The following is a 15,912-nucleotide window of genomic DNA, read 5'->3' as shown; positions in this document are numbered from 1 at the left end:
GGAGATATATATTATAATACTAGTATATTACTATTAATAGTACATACTGAAGTAGGATGTACTAGTACTGTAGCATCACACCACCTACTTAATGTACGTGACTAAACAACGGAGCCAGATGAACCATCCCTTCCCAAATCATCTGAAGTGTCTGCTACGTACTGGTACGTCGTTGGGTGTGGCGGATCAGCACGATGCCCGAGGAGTGAGTTGGGTAAGGAAACGACCAGAAGCGGGGCAGCATGATTTGCAGCACCCATCAACTTGTTGTTGCCCCAAGCATGGTTCAGACCATGCCAGCAACCACATAGTCTCTCACGACAGTCATGTCCACATACACGATAGGTACACCTCGATTGGAGCCAAACGTTGCCTAGTGGGTTCGTACGGGATATACAGTCGGTGTCGAGCCAGTCGAAGTGGCAGGACGATGTTCAGAGAGATCTTGTCCGATGGGTAGCTAGTGGCATGGCTAGAATACGACGGAGCTCGTCTTCGCGGAGACAGCAGGGGTGCGACGACGACGGCAGCAATGATGCGGACCTTCAAGCCGTTGGATACTCATACCCAGCATTACGTCAGTTGTCCATGGCCGCAACGCACTGTGATTGGTCCGTTGGAGCTAAGTATCCGGATGGTCTTGGAACCCCCTGGGATTGGTCGATTCAAGTTTGGTATCCGGATATTCGGGGCTTTGGACGGCCACATCGGAACAAAAACACTTTTTTCAACCACATCGGAACAAGTTCAGTCGAGAGCCCCATGCCGCTCACGCGCAGCGAGCAGAGCCGCTTCCTCAAGCCCCACAAGTGCTGCCAAGAGGAGCTGTTTGCATCCGACTACATCCGGTAAGGATCTTCATGACGATACGTCCTTGCGCATGAAGTTCACATGACAATGACGCAACAGAACCAACAAGTCGGGGGGACTCAAGAGCTTGCGGTACGTTGTGCCCGTGTGATTGAAGCATGACATAGACCTAATGTGGATGGCAATGGGTAGATGCTTTCCGCATTGCTGTAAAGGACACAAGAAGAAGACGTTTTGCGGGACCGGCCTGGGTGTCGAGACGGACCTCCCGGACTGTTCCGCCGTGCTGAGCTACTTTAGCTGTCATGGCGACCCCGGGAGCACTCCTGACAAAGACGAGTGTCCTGTCCAGTTCCAAGTCGGGCACACGTACAACCTGCTGGACTTTGAGACCCACGTCAAGTCCAAGGACAACCTGTTTGGGTCGGTCTTTCCTGGGCAGCGCGTGGGCTCGTCGCGGCAGTTTGTCATCAACGGGGACCGGCAATGCTGGCATTACGGGTGGTGTTCGTCCCGCGTGGGGCAAAAGTACACGCACTGCCTCAACGTACGCCGCCTCTTCCTCCGTCTCGATCATATCATCTTCGCGTTCTCTCTCGCTCATGTTCTGTCGTATGCAGGTGTACTTCTTCAAGGTCGAGGCCGACACCAAGCTCGAGTGCATCGACGCCATTGAATCCGATCCGTTCCACATCACGTCCAGCCGCGTCATGCGCAAGAAGACGCGCCTCGCCAAGCGAACGATCGCGGACGTGGTAGGCATAATGTCATGCTCCACTTCCATTTTGTGGTTTGCATGTGGAGGGTTGATGATGCATATGACGTCATATAGCATGGAGGGTACTTGAGCGACAAAGCCGCCGAGTCGTCGTCGGGACATTCCGACGCTCAAATCCAATCCAAACGCGTCAAGTCGACGAGTTTGGCCAAGCGAGGTCGGTTCAAAAATATATTTTTTGTTTGTGTCGCATATCCAATTTTTTGGATACGACTATTATGGAAGATAAATATATATTTTTTTCTATTTTTCTATTACTAGTATATATTTTCGTCATCTGATACAAAAATATAACTTGGTGCTTCAAATGGCCGGTATCGTCGACGATGCGGGGCAATTTTTTGTTTGTTTGGACGAGTTTGTCCCAATTCTACTCGTGATTGCTCGTTCTAGTAATACTAGTAGTATTGTCCGTTGACCTAAAATTTGGTTGACTTTTGTGCTGACTCGCCAACTCTATCGATCGATTCTTCGTACTGATTTTGTGTGACAAAAGCTGTCCTGTGGTGCTTGGAATCACACTAATTCAAGTCACACATTAATTCCATGTTGATGATGGTTATTTCCTGCAATTTGATTGGCTAAAAATCCATCTGCCGATGATTCTTCTCTGTGTACATTATATTTGGTCGTTCATATTCTCCATGTCGCTCCAGTTTAGAATAAACACTATATATATATAATACTGTGCTTGTCCTCGTTGTGACGTGATGCAAATGTACATATATATCCATATTGCACGGATTGGCTGCTGGACTTTCAATGCATCATCGTCCTTTATTTCGTATATGAAATCGCTGGTGGGTTCATAGACTTGATCTGCTTGTTGAACCCAAACGAAGCTGCCGCCGCTGCCGCTGCCAACATCACCGCCACATTGCCGCCGACTCCATCGCTTCCGCCGATCATTCCCGTCGTGAACGTCACCAACCGCCGCCTTCAACCCGACGACACGCTGCAAGCCCGATCCAACGATGTGTTCTTCATCATCCAGATCCTGAGTCGAATCGCCGACTTTGAGCGGCTGGGGTCCACACAGCGGCAGTACTTCTCCCTAACCATGCATCACCTGTTTAGCGTGCAGCCGCTGCTGGCCAAACCGCCGCCGTCGCCGCCGCGCATCCCCCACGGATCCATGATGGAATCGTTGCTGAGTGTGCTCGTGGCGGGCGTCGAAAGCGCGCTGGAAGCCGGGTTCCTTAGCAAGTTGCGCGACCATATTCTCACGCACCCGCACGACCCGCTCAAAGCGTACAGTGACATGCTGGGTATGTTTGAGCAAGCATTGGTGGCATTGGGCGGTCAGTTTCCCACCACGTGCGACACGGTTGCCGCCATGGCCAAGCAACTCCACGTCGCATTCTCAACTGTGATTGGCCACAAACACAAAAGCCTGCTACCCGAGCACGAGTACGTCCCGGAAACCCCCCCCACGACCTTCCTCGATTCGCTCTACATGGGCAGGGAATTTGCCTCGGCCGTCATGTCGGCGCTCCACGTGCCCCAGTGGAGCCCCACGTCCCGCAACGTTCAAGGGGATTTTTCCCCATTGAGTGGCAAGTGGGCACGGCTGTCCCTGCAGTGCAGGACCCAGCCCCAGCACCATCCGTCGTGGCTGTATCGGTTGCTCACTGACGTGGCATCGCGTACGTGGAGTATCGACGACCGAGGCGATGAAATGCTGGTACGTTGTGTTTTCACCAATCTCTATCGACTTTGAATATATATATATGCATGTGATGAAGAATTTATATATATATATATATGTATGCTCTTCCCCACGCTTTTGTATGCTCAAGATATGGTGTTTGGGTCTTTCCGTTTGGAGACTTTTCATGATAATTATAAGTGTGGGACTTTCCGAGGTAAATAAACGCCTAATTATTGGCGACTACCCTGGTTATAATAGTAGGATTCTATGGACTGTTGTTGTAATATTGACCTTTGGCCCAAAAGGTGGACTTTTATGTTGTTTTTGGCCAAATTATCTATCGATCGAGTCGTGTGGGATGGTACTCATACTAATTGAAGTCACACACTAATTCGACGTTGACTCTGGTGCAATCGGATGGACTCTTTCACTGATTTTTTTGCTCTATTATTGTACATTCCAGTTTCAACCCCACAAATCTGTTGATATGGGTAGATCTTGTGGCCTGGAAGTGTGGGGACGGCGCACTTGATCCATAAGCTCTGTGGCAAGCACCGGTTGTTAGCCCAGTCGCCGTACGGGTTGAGCAGTTCGTGCACTCAACTGATTGGGTATTTAGCCAAGCGCAATTTCCAGGACAACACGGTGACACTGCAGTATTATTATTGGCCGGCCGAGGCCTCGTCCAAGTTTAGAAAACGTCTCACCAGACACTTTCGAACACACCCCGATGACCCGAATTTACTGGAAATCCACGTCGTGTTGGAGGTATAGATTTGTTTTTTTGTTTTTTATATGTAGTATTTTTAATAATATACTTTTTTATTTTTTGTAGGTCTGCAAGCCGCCGACCGACCAACACGTGGCCAAGACCCCCATGGAAAAGCTCATGTTTCCAGCCGACTGGCATGTGGAATCCAGCTCCATTGACACGTATGCCAGGGCGGCCGCCGAGTAGTTCCAGTACTACTAGTGTAGCAGAGTAGTAGCAACTATAGTATTTTTTAAAGTAATATTTTATAGATATCGTATTTTATTGATACAATCATTGTAATACTAATATTAATAAATACTACTAGTAGTACTACATCTCGGATTAGTAACTTCTACGTAAGTTCGATGATTATCCGGAAGGGAGGGATGACATTCATATTCTCACAATCGATGACAGCCCACACAAGAGCGACTGCGACGATGGACGGAGTGAAGGCTCTAAAGCAGGTGATTCGCAAGGACATTGACCTCAAGCTACGACAGTACTCCGCCGACGAGGTCGCCTCTGCGAGCGCGCAGCTTACGTCACATCTGGTGCAGCATCCAGCGTTTGTCCAGGCCAAATCCGTGTGCGCGTATTTGCCCATGCCGAACGAAGCGTCCACTGCCGCCATCATCCACGAGATCTTTGCCCAGGGGAAGAAGCTGTACGTTCCAAAGGTAACCGGTCCCCGGTCGGAAGACATGGTCATGCTGCACGTCACCTCTCAACGCGACATCGACACGTTTCCCAAGGTACCGCGACACACTCGTTCTTCGTCTACTAACTCAACCTAGAGCAAATGGAACATCCCCGAGCCATTGCTCGACCACCCTAACGGCCTTCCTCGGGAGAATGCGCTCGACGTGACCGACCTCGACTTGATCCTTGTTCCTGGGGTGGCCTTTGATGCCCACTGCAATCGGTTGGGCCATGGCAAGGGATACTACGGTGCGTTGCGATCTATGTCGTGTCGTCGCTCAGGAAGAAGAACAACGTGTCTAGACTGCTTCTTTGAACGATACGCGTCCAAGTGTCGTGGAGCGCTGCCTCCCACACTCGTACGTACGACACATCACCCGACCTTCTCTTGTCTCATCGATGGCAGGGCATTGCATTACCCGAGCAAGTCATCGATCAAGTGCCGACGTCCGCGCACGACAAGGCGCTGGACGGACTGGTCACTCCTCGTGGCGTCCTCTCCCGCTTCACACCTTGACGAACGGCGTCGTCATCCTTTCCACTTTTATTTTTTGCTAGGCTTCATAGGATAAATAAATCATCGGCATATTTGTTTTGCATGCTTTCAACATGCAACTGACAGGGGGCATCACTACTGTAGGGTGTACATACTGGTGCAGTAACAATGGTACATAGGACGCGCCATCACCCTTGTCAAATGCAGGTAGGTACAGTACTACAGGAACGAGTTCGTGTTGATATTTGTAGTGGGTGCGACTATTAACTGCAAAAGATATACTTCAAAATATATAATCCGTGATTTGTTGAGATGAATACACTAAGACACTTGGACACGACCCCCCCCGTGCTCCATTACACTCGACCAAAGCCCCAAACACAAGGGGTACATGGTACTACTATCATGGCCAACCGAAGTGCATTCATGACCCCCCCCCCTTACCAGAACAATTGATGCAGGTACATGCAATACGCAAGATGATGTTCATAATGCATTGCATAAGATGATAAGAGCATGAACCACCATCTAAACGTTCGGCGCGCGCCTCGTACTCCAGAGCCCTACTACTGTACGATGTACTTACTACATAGCACTTCGAAGTACTAATTATAACTAGCAGCAAGAAAAGTTGGTAGTTTATACGTGATGTGTGCATCCACATTATATAACGTTAACTACGTACAGTAGTATAGTTTGTACCAGCTTAACAGTGAATTGGATCAATTGGATTCGAATGCTATATGACTCACAAGTCCAAATTTGGGTAAAATGCACAATATGTAGAATATATGGGGGAACTAGGTCGAATCAAACGTTTGGATTGGCAGAATTTACCAAAACGTGATTTGATTGGCTCAGGCGGTTCTTTAGTCCATTCCCTTTCGATTCCCCCAGTGTCGAATCGACTTGACAATATCATGTCACTTAACGCTGAGCACATCTCAACGACATGGACATACTCGTTGATCACATCCCGATACTACCTACTGTTGACAACTGTGGCGGTGCAATATATTTATATATATATATATATATATATATATTATATATTATAGCAAAATGCGGTATTTCTCCGTGGACGGCACCGTGTTGAGGACGACCCGTCCGTCGTACGAAAGCGAGACATATACCCATGAGTCCTGGGATCCCCATGCGACAGCGTACACACTGTCCTCATGGTCTCCGTCGTGGGTGCTGATCTTGGCGTCGCCGATGTCGATGCCGCCGGCGTCCGTGGACTCGTCCAGAAGCGGCGCCGATGAGATGCTCGAGACCCGCCACAGGTTGACCGAGCTGTCCGAGCTCGATGATAGCACCAGCTGGTCGTGGAACCGATTGTACTTGACACACCAAACCCTGTTCAATATCAAATAGTATTTGGTGATATCATACACATTGATGTATGCCAACAACATAAACGTATATCATATATCTATATCCAAGCCCAATGGATATATATATATATATATATATATATATATATATCCAACCTTTGGGCTTGCATACTCTGAATAATACTCCATTACATATATACATATATTGAATATCAACAGTAACTATGTAAATATACAAATACAACGCTAAAATATCACTCACTCACAGACATATATACAATATATACGACGTATGTAAATGGGAATACCTCGACCAGTAATGTAAAAACTACGAATTGACGGAATAGATCCTGCTGAATGCAAATACATACACAAAGGGGACACATATGTAGCAAGTACAAGGCGTATCACATCATATATATATATATATATATATACATTTATATCATCTAAAATATCAGGGCATGTATATATATATATATAGATAGAAATATACCAGTGGCTATGACTCGGCAACGTGAGCAGCGCCGCCTTGGGTTTGCGAATATCCCAGAACTTGACGAGGCCGTCGTCGCCGCCACTGGCCATGTAATATGGCTTGTTCGGGTTGTAGTCGATGTCCCTTGTGCATTGGAAGTGCGCTTGATGGACTTTGTGCGCAATCCTACCGAGGATTACATGCACGGACCTATGGAAGGCGACGTACTTGCCGGAGCGAACGTCCCACGTGACGATGGACTCGTCGACGGTCGCCGATACTTGTTGCCGGTGATGCGGGTCCCACGCAATGGCGTTCAGTTGGTTGTGGCCTTCGCCGAGTCCGAGTTTGGCCACTTCCTACAACATGCTGGGTCGTCCAAATCTGCAGAGGTGTCGAAAAGGAAGAAAGTTGACTGGCTGGTACCTTGCCGCTGCCGCCGTCTGCCAATGTCCACGTGGAGATGGACGTCGCATTCAGCGACGCTATGGTCGCGCTATTGCCGTCCTCGGTGGGGTTCCAAATTGCGCTACAATGCAAATTGTATGGAAGGCGAAGTAGACACACGTTTATTTACCGAACGATGGCCGATTCGGTCGTCACGTGTGCGAGCAAACCCAATTGCGACACAGCGCCTGGGGAGGTGGATGGAGGGGACTCGACGTTGTCCATGTCCCACACGGCGAAGGACGGTTCGTTGCGCTCTGCACGGACGATCCATTAACGTGAGATGGTGAACGGATCGTAGATATGTACCTGATACGAACGTGGTGAGCACGTGGTGGGCCATCTTGGGCAGTGGGCACATGGCAAGGTGTTGCACTGGGTTGGCGTGCGCATACGTTTGCAGGACAGACAAGTTCGCGTCCAGCAGTTGCAGCTGGTTGAGCTTCTTCGAGCTTGGCGTGCAGCTGCCAAGGACGTAGCGCTGCTGGTCGCTATCTCCGTACACGGCATCCACACTGCGCGCAATGCGCTTCACTTCGTGCGTCAGCACCGTCCCAAACATGTCAGGTTGGATCTCGCCCAATTCGTTGATTTGGACATCCTGTATAAATTAATATATTCCTGAATGCTGGTCCCAACGCCAAATTATTGGCGAAACCACATTCGCTGCATGTGGTTTCGCCACATTCGCTGCATGTCTCAATAGAATTAAGTACACTACAGTGGAGCAAGTGTCCAAACTGTGTCGCCGCGAGGTATGTATGGGCTGTAGCCATGTCTATCCTTGCGAGCAGCCTCGCTTGCTTCGATAGCGCGTACCTCGATGTCCGACTTATTGGTCAACAGCTTGTTACAACAAGGATATTAACATCAAAAGCCTATTGCCCTTGGGTGCCATGAGGTGGTGCATCAACAAAGCAATAATGCCGACTGTTGGACATGTTGAGAAAGCTAAAGCGGCCAAGACCAACACCACACCACACAATCCTTCCTACATGTACTCTAAGTGGATACCGGTATACTATATGGACTATATGCTGCATCCTTCGAAGAATGGACACGTTCTCACTGAGACACACAAGCAGCCCATGCGTGGCCTGCCAACGGACTACTGTATGTAGGATCTCCATTAGCATGCCTTCCTCGTGCGAGGTTCCACCGACTTTCTCTCAGCATGTTCAAGAAATAGTGTTGTCGAATGACAGGGCGCGTGTGCTAACGGGATGTGCTTCGTTCACGGGAATACTTTTTTAAAAAATGGGCGCAAAAAAATACCCATCCACCGTGAGAAATCTTATCACGTGTCACTGGACAAATGTATAGACATGCCGGAAAACCTGTATCTTTTAATATTTCGACCCCCAAAACATCGATTTGAATGGCGTTGGGGGTTATTATTAACCTGCGAATGTTACTGGCTGGATCACACACAAGAGAATTTGCTCGCCCGAGAACACCGCCGCCGCCGCTTAGCTTCTCCCGTTGCTAAGTCTGCCCGCTTTCGTCGTCTCCACAGCCTCCCCGTCCAAGCGAGCGTACACGCTCCCTACAAGACTGAAGAAACCCATCTCCCGCAAGACAGACGTAGCTAAACTCGGTTTGGCCACTCGAATTCCGCGCTATTGAACACACCCGACAACGCCGAAATTCGACCCAACCCCGCTTATGGGATAGCCCTCTGACACTTTACAGCAGACAGACGACGACTACACCTACTATTCCGCGAAGATGATTGCTCCTACCAACAAGCCGTCGCACGTGCAACATGAACACCTGTCGTTCCTCATCTTGGACGCCCCTAACGACACCAACCTCCCGCTGTACATCAAAGAGTTCAAAAAGTACCAAGTCACGGACATTGTGCGTGCATGCGAACCCACGTATTCTCGCTCCACGGTGGAGACTGCCGGGTTCAAACTCCATGTACGTCACCGCCTCCACCCATCAATCACCTCATGTCATGCTCCGACTTTAGGAAATGGAATTCCCCGATGGCGAACCTCCCAGTACCGAGATCATCAATCAGTGGCTCGACTTGGTCGAAGCGACCTTCAAGGACAACGCGAAGCAAAACGCAGGCAACAACACGCATGACAAGACGATCGCCGTCCACTGCGTCGCCGGCCTTGGGCGCGCCCCTGTGCTGGTGGCCATCGCTCTGATCGAGAACGGACTGGACGTGATCAACGCCGTGGAACATATTCGTCAAAGCCGTCGCGGGGCCATCAACTTGCGCCAGCTCAAGTACCTCGAGAAGTACCAACCCATCCGCAAGGACAAAGGCAAGTGCACCATCATGTAAACCCCATGCCGACGATAAGCTTAATGCATATGCTGTCCATCCCGTCGTGCTGTTCAGATCGGCTTTCCTTCTTCAACTTCTCCAGGCACTCTTCTACTACATGTACTGGTACTAGAAGCATGATTGTTTCCATGGAGTTCCCAGCATGTGGTCGACCAAATCATATGACTAGAACTGGCAAAGAGCATTCATACAGTACTTCGTTCTATTCATAAGCTGTAAATATTGTCAAGTTGATTCGAGTGGGTCGAATCGGCGGCGGCAGGCAATCGATTGACCAATCAAAACCCACAACACGAATCAAGTAGCCAATCAAATCCACTCTTCAACCAATTCAACATCGAACAAACAGTGTGTGACTGTAATTAGTGTGACATCAGACGATTTTACATACTGAAGTACTTATTAATAAATTCGAAATACAAAAGTCAGTCACAAAGGACAATCCTATGTATTAATAGTACTCGGAGTACATACTATTAATAGTATTAATACTACGTAAGCTTAGTATACATAGATACTGTAGTACTCCTGGTACTTCCTTTGCATTTACTTACTTCCACTTAGGCCTTCTTCATCAAGCACCATCATGGGTTGTTTCGTTGACGTTGTTAGAGTTCTGTTGAAAGAATAATGAGGGTATACTGAAACCAAGTGAAAAAAGAATCGTCAGCTGTGAGATTCGAACTCACGCGGGTTGCCCCATTAACTTAGCAGGCTAACGCCTTAACCACTCGGCCAAGCTGACTTTGCATATTTTACGACTAAAGTTATCATTAAATACAACATTTTATCGAACAAAGAGAATAAGTAAATTGACGTGGGTCGGGTATAGACAGATTGACACTGTCAACGAAACATCAGCATGAGCGGAGGAGGAGCACCGGATTTGCTGCTTGGGATTGTGGAGGCGCGGAAGGTGCATGTAGAAGACGCGAAGAAGACGACCAGCGCTCAGGACCTGCGCGACAAGATCGCGGTGTACGAAGGCAAGCATGGGCCAGCGGTGTCCATCGTCGAGAAAATTCGACAGGTCCGTCTCGCATGTTGATGTGTGCTGATTCATTGGTATGTAGAGCGCGCCAAAGATCGCTGTGGCAGCCGAGTTCAAGCGAGCTAGTCCTAGCAAAGGGGACATTGCGGTCGATGCCGACGCTGCGGGTACTTCCCTCAACACTTCCTAAATGCGACTCACCCTCCTCCATGATTCTCCCTAGAACAAGCCATGCTGTATGCGCAAGGCGGGGCGAGCGTAATCTCCGTCTTGACGGAACCCGCGCGGTTCAAGGGGTCCTTGGACGACATGCTGGACGTGGCGCTCAAGGTGGAGACGTTGGGCCGCGCCCGTCGGCCAGCCGTCCTTCGAAAGGACTTCATCTTCGACACGTACCAAGTGCTCGAAGCCCGAGCGTACGGCGCGGACAGTCTGCTGCTGATTGTAGCCATATTGACTCTGCCGGAATTGACGGCGCTGTTGGCGGTAGATAGACACCTTCCTTTCACATCATGTTAATACATTTGAATGATTAGGCAAGCCGGGAGCTGGGCATGGAGCCGCTCGTGGAAGTGAACAACGAACACGAGCTTGATGTAGCCATTGAGGCCGGTGCCAAGTACGTAGAGTTATTGGGGAAAAATGGCATTTCTTTTGGCAAAATCGAGAAATAAGTGGTGTTTTTCGTAAATTTTTGCCAAAAAAGCGAGGAATTGGCTAATGTTTGGATCGGATTAGACTCATTGGCGTCAACAACCGCAATTTGCGCACGTTCAAGTTGGATTTGAACACGACCGTGGACATTGCGCATGCGATTCGACGCCGAGGAATTCCTCTGGAAGGTACGTTCACAGCTACTCTAGTATGTTTTTATGTGTACATTTCGTGTCAATTGTCCAGTATTATTTTTAGCTAAATTCACAGATACTGTTGATACATCTCACGTATTGCTTTGTGGTTGTAGGCCCGGAGAGCGTTCTTTTACTGGCACTTAGTGGGGTATTTACACGGGCCGATGCGCTTAAATTCGAAGAGTGCGGCGCGCACGGAGTGTTGGTCGGTGAAATGCTCATGCGGTGCCACAACGTCAAGGATATGATTCAAGTACGAGTATTTATAAATACCTATATATATATATACATCCTAGTTTCGCGATGGACGGAAATATATAATATCTGCCATATATATGTATATATATATATAGATGACCTGATTGTGTTGTGGATTGCCCGAGTAGGAACTCAAGGGCGTGACGACGTACCACCACAAAACCCTTGTGAAAACATGTAAAACACACCATTATTTCCTTCCACGAGTTTATCGTCAAGACAACAACAACAAAAATATATATAACTCGTATTTGAGTATATATAACTCGTATTTGAGTATATATAACTCGTGTTTGAGTATATATAACTCGTGTTTGAGTATATATAACTCGTGTTTGAGTATATATAACTCGTATTTGAGTCTGTGGAAATCTGATATTCTCATTTTTAAATCAAAACCAACCTCTGCAGTTGGTCTATTACACACTATTTGGCAGTTGGTCTATAACACTATTTGCGGTACCGGTTGTAGGTGGTATCACCGACGCCGCGACTGCGTTGGTAGCTGCCAAGCACGGCGCCAACTTGATTGGCATCATTTTCGTATCCAATTCCCCTCGGAACGTCCATCTGGACACCGCCGTGGACATCGTCCAAGTCGTGAGAAAGTTCGGCGAACGGTCTTCTCGAGTGCCTATCGAATTGGACGAACTTGAAGTGCCACCGTCGTCTTCTCTGGATTCCATCACGGGTTGGTTCCAGTCACATGCCAAGAAACTGTCGGCCGCGAGTGCCCGCACCCCGCTCGTGGTTGGTATGTGTCTATCTGTATATAGTATTGATCTATCTATATATATTATATATATATATATTTGATATGTATTTGCCAACACTATAGGGGTGTTTCAAAACCAATCCGTCGAGTACATGAACGACGTGGCCGAAAAGGTGGGGTTGGATTTGATTCAATTGCACGGCGACGAAGGTATGAATGTTATTTGATGGTTTCTACGCGAGAATATATATATATATTTCCGCCACTAGGAATATATATACTAATAATATATATGTATAGGCTTTGAAGTGTGTCGACAACTGATTGTACCGGCGATTCGCGTGGTGCATTTGCCAGGCTTTCACACTGGTGGGAGTGTCAACGTCGAAGCTATCAAGGAGAACGTCCAGGCTGGTACAAATATATATATATATATATTTCCGATATCTATAAAATACAAAGTCCAATATATATATATATATATATATAAATAGGCTACGCGGTCGCGATCTTGTTGGATACCGCAATCAAAGGCCAAATGGGTATAAATGCATCATACATATACTATGAAGTATATAAATATAAGTACAATACATACCTCCTTTCGATCGATGAGATTAATTTGCAGATATATATAAACATGCCCCAAGGATTTATTTTTTCCAAGTAGAATGATTTTTTTATTAAAATTTCTTTGTATATAAAAAAGAGAATGTAATTTTTTTGCATACACACGTTTTCATCACTAATATTATTCTATGAAGTATATCGATATAACAATTCTTTTATTAATATCGATATAACTATTCCCCGTGTGGTTTATAATCAGGTGGCACGGGCGCCGTATTTGACTGGAGTATCGCTGCGAGCTTTGACCAGGCAGGGATTCCGTGCTTGATGGCGGGAGGTCTGACGCCGCTGAATGTGGCGCGCGCGATCCAAGTGGCGACGCCGTTGGGGGTGGACGTGAGCTCCGGTCTTGAAGACGGGACCCCTGGCGTTAAGAACCATTTGAAAGTGCAGCAGTTCATTCGCAATGTGGTGCAGCCGCCCTTGTCGAGTCTGGACAGCGTCGACGAAGACACGTTTGCCGAAAAGTAGACGAGAATGGCAGGCCGCCGCTTGATTTGTATCCAAGGTCACCAGTCTGTTGTAGATAATGCATGCCTCCTGTGAACAAGAGTAACACTCGACCCCGTCTTAGTGTTAAGTAGTAGTGCTTGTATAGTATAAATGCTTGCCTGGGATAATGGTGTTATTCGTTGGGCTCACATTGGGAGTTGAAGACTGTGCCTTCAAGACAACATACATAGTAATTACTACACCTTTTTTCTATTGACTTGGGACTTTTTTCAACGTTGTTGGCTTGGCGCTCATTCGAAAGGGCGATGTGTCCATTCATTTGGCCTTGTGGCCAATAGAATTGACACTTAGTGCCGCAACATCCTTTGAAATGTACCATACTACCAATGGAAAAGTCTCCACTACCCAACAATGTGCCAAGTAGCATTTCGAATCTGCCGTGCTTGAAGTTGAGTTGGATCAAATACGCGACGGCATGAAAAAAGCAGATAAAATCATCGAAACTTGCAGCAAACAGCTACATGTCGACGTCCATGTCTTCCATTCGGTCCGCACGACCGTAGAAGTACTCCAGACGAGGGGATTCACTTGTATTTCTTGCGTGGCTATGAACATGGCTAGTGTATCGTGAGCGACGACGTCGTACTGGTGTCTGTGGTGCAGCGTTCTCCATTGTTGCACGGAATGCGATTTTGAAAAGTGAAAAAAATGGGCGCGAAGATCGCCCAACTGCAACCTTGCAACCTTCTAGAATATTCGATCCAACTCCACTTCAAGCACGGCAGATTTGATATGCTACTTGGCACATTGTTGGGTAATGGAGCCTTTTCCATTGGTATCATGGTACATTTCAAAGGGTGTTGCGGCACTAAGTGTCAATTCTATTGGCCACAAGGCCAAATGAATGGACACATCGCTCTTTCGAATGAGCGCCAAGCCAACAACGTTGAAAAAAGTCCCAAGTCAATAGAAAAACGGTGTAGTAGTTTGTAGTGGACAAGGATTATTGACACCAGTGCTACAAGTCATTCGACTCTGGTTGGTTGGTTCATTATATATGAAGTAACTTAGTTGATAATGAATCAACAAAATATGTAAAATATATATATTATTTTAAAATAGTAAAAGCACACTGGGGGAATTGCACCGATGTTCAAAATGATTGCGAGATTATTCCATGCTTTTTTGATCGCATGTCGAGGTGGAGGTTGGGCGAACAACGTGGTGTGCTGGATGATGGGATGATCAAGTGTAGCTCAGTGTGTGGTTTGAATATTGATTGTACGTAGTATATATGGAGCTATTATATCTTAGACATCTCTCGACACAAACGCAATAGTCTGCTTGACCCAGAGGTCGTTGACGGACGCAGACTTGCGCAAGGTCGCGGGTTTGGGCTTGGCAACGACGGCATGGGATTGCTGCACCCACAGCCCCGACGGCTTGGTAGACGATTGTGCCGCTGGTGCAGGAAGAAGAGGTAGGTCGTTGTCGATCTTGACTCGTTTGGCCGTGATGCCGTGGGACAGGTCCAAGTGTTGGGGGTGGTGGTGATCAACATCCATGGTCTTGCGCTTCTCCGCTTGTGGCGGCGTCGTGGCAAGAGGAGGATGCAGTGGAAGAGCGTTGGGCGACAACAATGACGAATGAGTCATATGCCACTGCTTCTGCTGGTGGTGGTCACAACAGAACTCGACTGGCATGCATGATCGTCGATGACGGTGGGACCGACAGCCAACAATGTGGTGGGATGGAGAAAGGAACAACCAATCAGAACGCTGGAATCCATGACGCGGCGCCTGGCACTTGGATTTTGTATGCTGGCCCATGGGCAACCACGACGGTAGGACGGATGACATGTCCTTTTGCAGACGTTTTGTAAACCATGCTATTAATACAGTAACTTAGTATAAGATTTCCAAACTGGGAGCTTATTTCGTGAACGCTACGAACGGGTAGTACTGGTAATTAACTATACGTATACTATTAATAATATATATAAACTGGACTGGCATTCTTACAGTATTATAAGCTGGATGGACACGACCTTGGTTTATGTGGGGAGATAGATATACAGATATGGTTGAGATGACGTTAATACTAACTATAAATTAAGTAAAAGTAGTTTAGGAGATGCGCAGGTAAGAGTGCGCTTGGGGCTGTGTTGATTGCACATTCACAGAGGTGGGACGTTGTGGTGATGTCGATAGCATGCGTCAGATGCTTCACAATCTCGTCGTATAGCGTTGGTCGTCG

At 47.6% G+C, this 15,912-nt stretch overlaps 7 protein-coding genes and 1 non-coding gene across 14 annotated transcripts; 5 read left to right on the top strand and 3 right to left on the bottom strand.

The window, feature by feature from the left end:
- Positions 1-31: 31 nt before the first annotated feature.
- On the top strand, positions 32-588 carry H257_17570 (hypothetical protein). Its single transcript, XM_009846409.1, has one exon. It carries the CDS (start codon positions 92-94, stop codon positions 458-460), a length of 369 nt encoding a protein of 122 aa, XP_009844711.1. The 5' UTR covers positions 32-91; the 3' UTR covers positions 461-588.
- Positions 589-721: 133 nt separating this feature from the next.
- H257_17569 (hypothetical protein) lies at positions 722-4,278 on the top strand. Of its 3 annotated transcripts, XM_009846406.1 has the most exons (8): positions 722-848; positions 910-942; positions 1,003-1,357; positions 1,431-1,565; positions 1,643-1,745; positions 2,401-3,272; positions 3,735-4,007; positions 4,075-4,278. In XM_009846406.1, the coding sequence occupies exons 1-8, from the start codon at positions 763-765 to the stop codon at positions 4,195-4,197; spliced, it is 1,980 nt and encodes a 659-aa protein (XP_009844708.1). In that variant the 5' UTR covers positions 722-762; the 3' UTR covers positions 4,198-4,278. The 3 variants fall into 3 exon arrangements, with proteins under 3 accessions (XP_009844708.1, XP_009844709.1, XP_009844710.1); XM_009846407.1 differs by having other exon boundaries at positions 2,401-4,007; XM_009846408.1 differs by lacking the exons at positions 722-848; positions 910-942; positions 1,003-1,357 and having other exon boundaries at positions 1,407-1,565.
- Positions 4,279-4,396: 118 nt separating this feature from the next.
- H257_17568 (5-formyltetrahydrofolate cyclo-ligase) lies at positions 4,397-5,335 on the top strand. Its single transcript, XM_009846405.1, has 4 exons — positions 4,397-4,748; positions 4,791-4,944; positions 4,999-5,054; positions 5,102-5,335. The coding sequence occupies exons 1-4, from the start codon at positions 4,404-4,406 to the stop codon at positions 5,210-5,212; spliced, it is 666 nt and encodes a 221-aa protein (XP_009844707.1). The 5' UTR covers positions 4,397-4,403; the 3' UTR covers positions 5,213-5,335.
- Positions 5,336-6,224: 889 nt separating this feature from the next.
- Positions 6,225-8,032, bottom strand: H257_17567 (hypothetical protein). Of its 4 annotated transcripts, XM_009846403.1 has the most exons (6): positions 7,763-8,032; positions 7,584-7,710; positions 7,433-7,535; positions 7,235-7,365; positions 7,025-7,192; positions 6,225-6,550 (listed from the first exon to the last, which is right to left on the bottom strand). In XM_009846403.1, the coding sequence occupies exons 1-6, from the start codon at positions 8,013-8,015 to the stop codon at positions 6,244-6,246; spliced, it is 1,089 nt and encodes a 362-aa protein (XP_009844705.1). In that variant the 5' UTR covers positions 8,016-8,032; the 3' UTR covers positions 6,225-6,243. The 4 variants fall into 4 exon arrangements, with proteins under 4 accessions (XP_009844705.1, XP_009844703.1, XP_009844704.1 ...); XM_009846401.1 differs by having other exon boundaries at positions 7,025-7,365; XM_009846402.1 differs by having other exon boundaries at positions 6,225-7,192.
- Positions 8,033-8,883: 851 nt separating this feature from the next.
- H257_17566 (hypothetical protein) lies at positions 8,884-9,797 on the top strand. The gene is made up of 2 exons (XM_009846400.1): positions 8,884-9,376; positions 9,429-9,797. Exons 1-2 carry the CDS (start codon positions 9,182-9,184, stop codon positions 9,753-9,755), a joined length of 522 nt encoding a protein of 173 aa, XP_009844702.1. The 5' UTR covers positions 8,884-9,181; the 3' UTR covers positions 9,756-9,797.
- A 625-nt stretch (positions 9,798-10,422) lies between these two features.
- Positions 10,423-10,503, bottom strand: H257_17565. Its single transcript has one exon. It is a non-coding gene; the product is annotated as a tRNA-Ser (tRNA).
- Positions 10,504-10,565: 62 nt separating this feature from the next.
- H257_17564 lies at positions 10,566-13,828 on the top strand. 2 transcript variants are annotated; one of them, XM_009846398.1, is made up of 12 exons: positions 10,566-10,788; positions 10,832-10,916; positions 10,973-11,235; positions 11,286-11,368; positions 11,488-11,591; positions 11,714-11,853; positions 11,987-12,035; positions 12,331-12,612; positions 12,697-12,783; positions 12,874-12,987; positions 13,068-13,115; positions 13,403-13,828. In XM_009846398.1, exons 1-12 carry the CDS (start codon positions 10,621-10,623, stop codon positions 13,672-13,674), a joined length of 1,695 nt encoding a protein of 564 aa, XP_009844700.1. In that variant the 5' UTR covers positions 10,566-10,620; the 3' UTR covers positions 13,675-13,828. The 2 variants fall into 2 exon arrangements, with proteins under 2 accessions (XP_009844700.1, XP_009844701.1); XM_009846399.1 differs by having other exon boundaries at positions 13,068-13,828.
- A 1,066-nt stretch (positions 13,829-14,894) lies between these two features.
- H257_17563 (hypothetical protein) lies at positions 14,895-15,412 on the bottom strand. The gene has a single exon (XM_009846397.1). It carries the CDS (start codon positions 15,357-15,359, stop codon positions 14,967-14,969), a length of 393 nt encoding a protein of 130 aa, XP_009844699.1. The 5' UTR covers positions 15,360-15,412; the 3' UTR covers positions 14,895-14,966.
- Between the last annotated feature and the right edge of the window lie 500 nt (positions 15,413-15,912).

Source organism: Aphanomyces astaci (assembly GCF_000520075.1).
Source record: "Aphanomyces astaci strain APO3 unplaced genomic scaffold supercont1.110, whole genome shotgun sequence".
NCBI classification, from domain to species: Eukaryota; Oomycota; class Saprolegniomycetes; order Saprolegniales; family Verrucalvaceae; genus Aphanomyces; species Aphanomyces astaci.
The sequence above is the reverse complement of the archived record's forward strand: the minus strand, read 5'-3'. Positions and strand labels throughout refer to the sequence as shown.

Coding starts and splice junctions, on each gene's coding strand:
- H257_17570 (XM_009846409.1), top strand. CDS start 92: ATGTACGTGACTAAACAACGGAGCCAGATGAACCATCCCTTCCCAAAT.
- H257_17569 (XM_009846406.1), top strand. CDS start 763: ATGCCGCTCACGCGCAGCGAGCAGAGCCGCTTCCTCAAGCCCCACAAG. Junction 1,358..1,430: donor AGTACACGCACTGCCTCAAC/GTACGCCGCCTC, acceptor TGTCGTATGCAG/GTGTACTTCTTCAAGGTCGA. Junction 4,008..4,074: donor AAATCCACGTCGTGTTGGAG/GTATAGATTTGT, acceptor TATTTTTTGTAG/GTCTGCAAGCCGCCGACCGA.
- H257_17568 (XM_009846405.1), top strand. CDS start 4,404: ATGACAGCCCACACAAGAGCGACTGCGACGATGGACGGAGTGAAGGCT. Junction 4,749..4,790: donor ACATCGACACGTTTCCCAAG/GTACCGCGACAC, acceptor AACTCAACCTAG/AGCAAATGGAACATCCCCGA. Junction 4,945..4,998: donor CCATGGCAAGGGATACTACG/GTGCGTTGCGAT, acceptor CAACGTGTCTAG/ACTGCTTCTTTGAACGATAC.
- H257_17567 (XM_009846401.1), bottom strand. CDS start 8,015: ATGTTTGGGACGGTGCTGACGCACGAAGTGAAGCGCATTGCGCGCAGT. Junction 7,711..7,762: donor GCTCACCACGTTCGTATCAG/GTACATATCTAC, acceptor TCGTCCGTGCAG/AGCGCAACGAACCGTCCTTC. Junction 7,366..7,432: donor CAGACGGCGGCAGCGGCAAG/GTACCAGCCAGT, acceptor AGCATGTTGTAG/GAAGTGGCCAAACTCGGACT.
- H257_17566 (XM_009846400.1), top strand. CDS start 9,182: ATGATTGCTCCTACCAACAAGCCGTCGCACGTGCAACATGAACACCTG. Junction 9,377..9,428: donor CTGCCGGGTTCAAACTCCAT/GTACGTCACCGC, acceptor CTCCGACTTTAG/GAAATGGAATTCCCCGATGG.
- H257_17564 (XM_009846398.1), top strand. CDS start 10,621: ATGAGCGGAGGAGGAGCACCGGATTTGCTGCTTGGGATTGTGGAGGCG. Junction 12,784..12,873: donor TCAATTGCACGGCGACGAAG/GTATGAATGTTA, acceptor ATATATGTATAG/GCTTTGAAGTGTGTCGACAA. Junction 13,116..13,402: donor CGCAATCAAAGGCCAAATGG/GTATAAATGCAT, acceptor GTTTATAATCAG/GTGGCACGGGCGCCGTATTT.
- H257_17563 (XM_009846397.1), bottom strand. CDS start 15,359: ATGCCAGTCGAGTTCTGTTGTGACCACCACCAGCAGAAGCAGTGGCAT.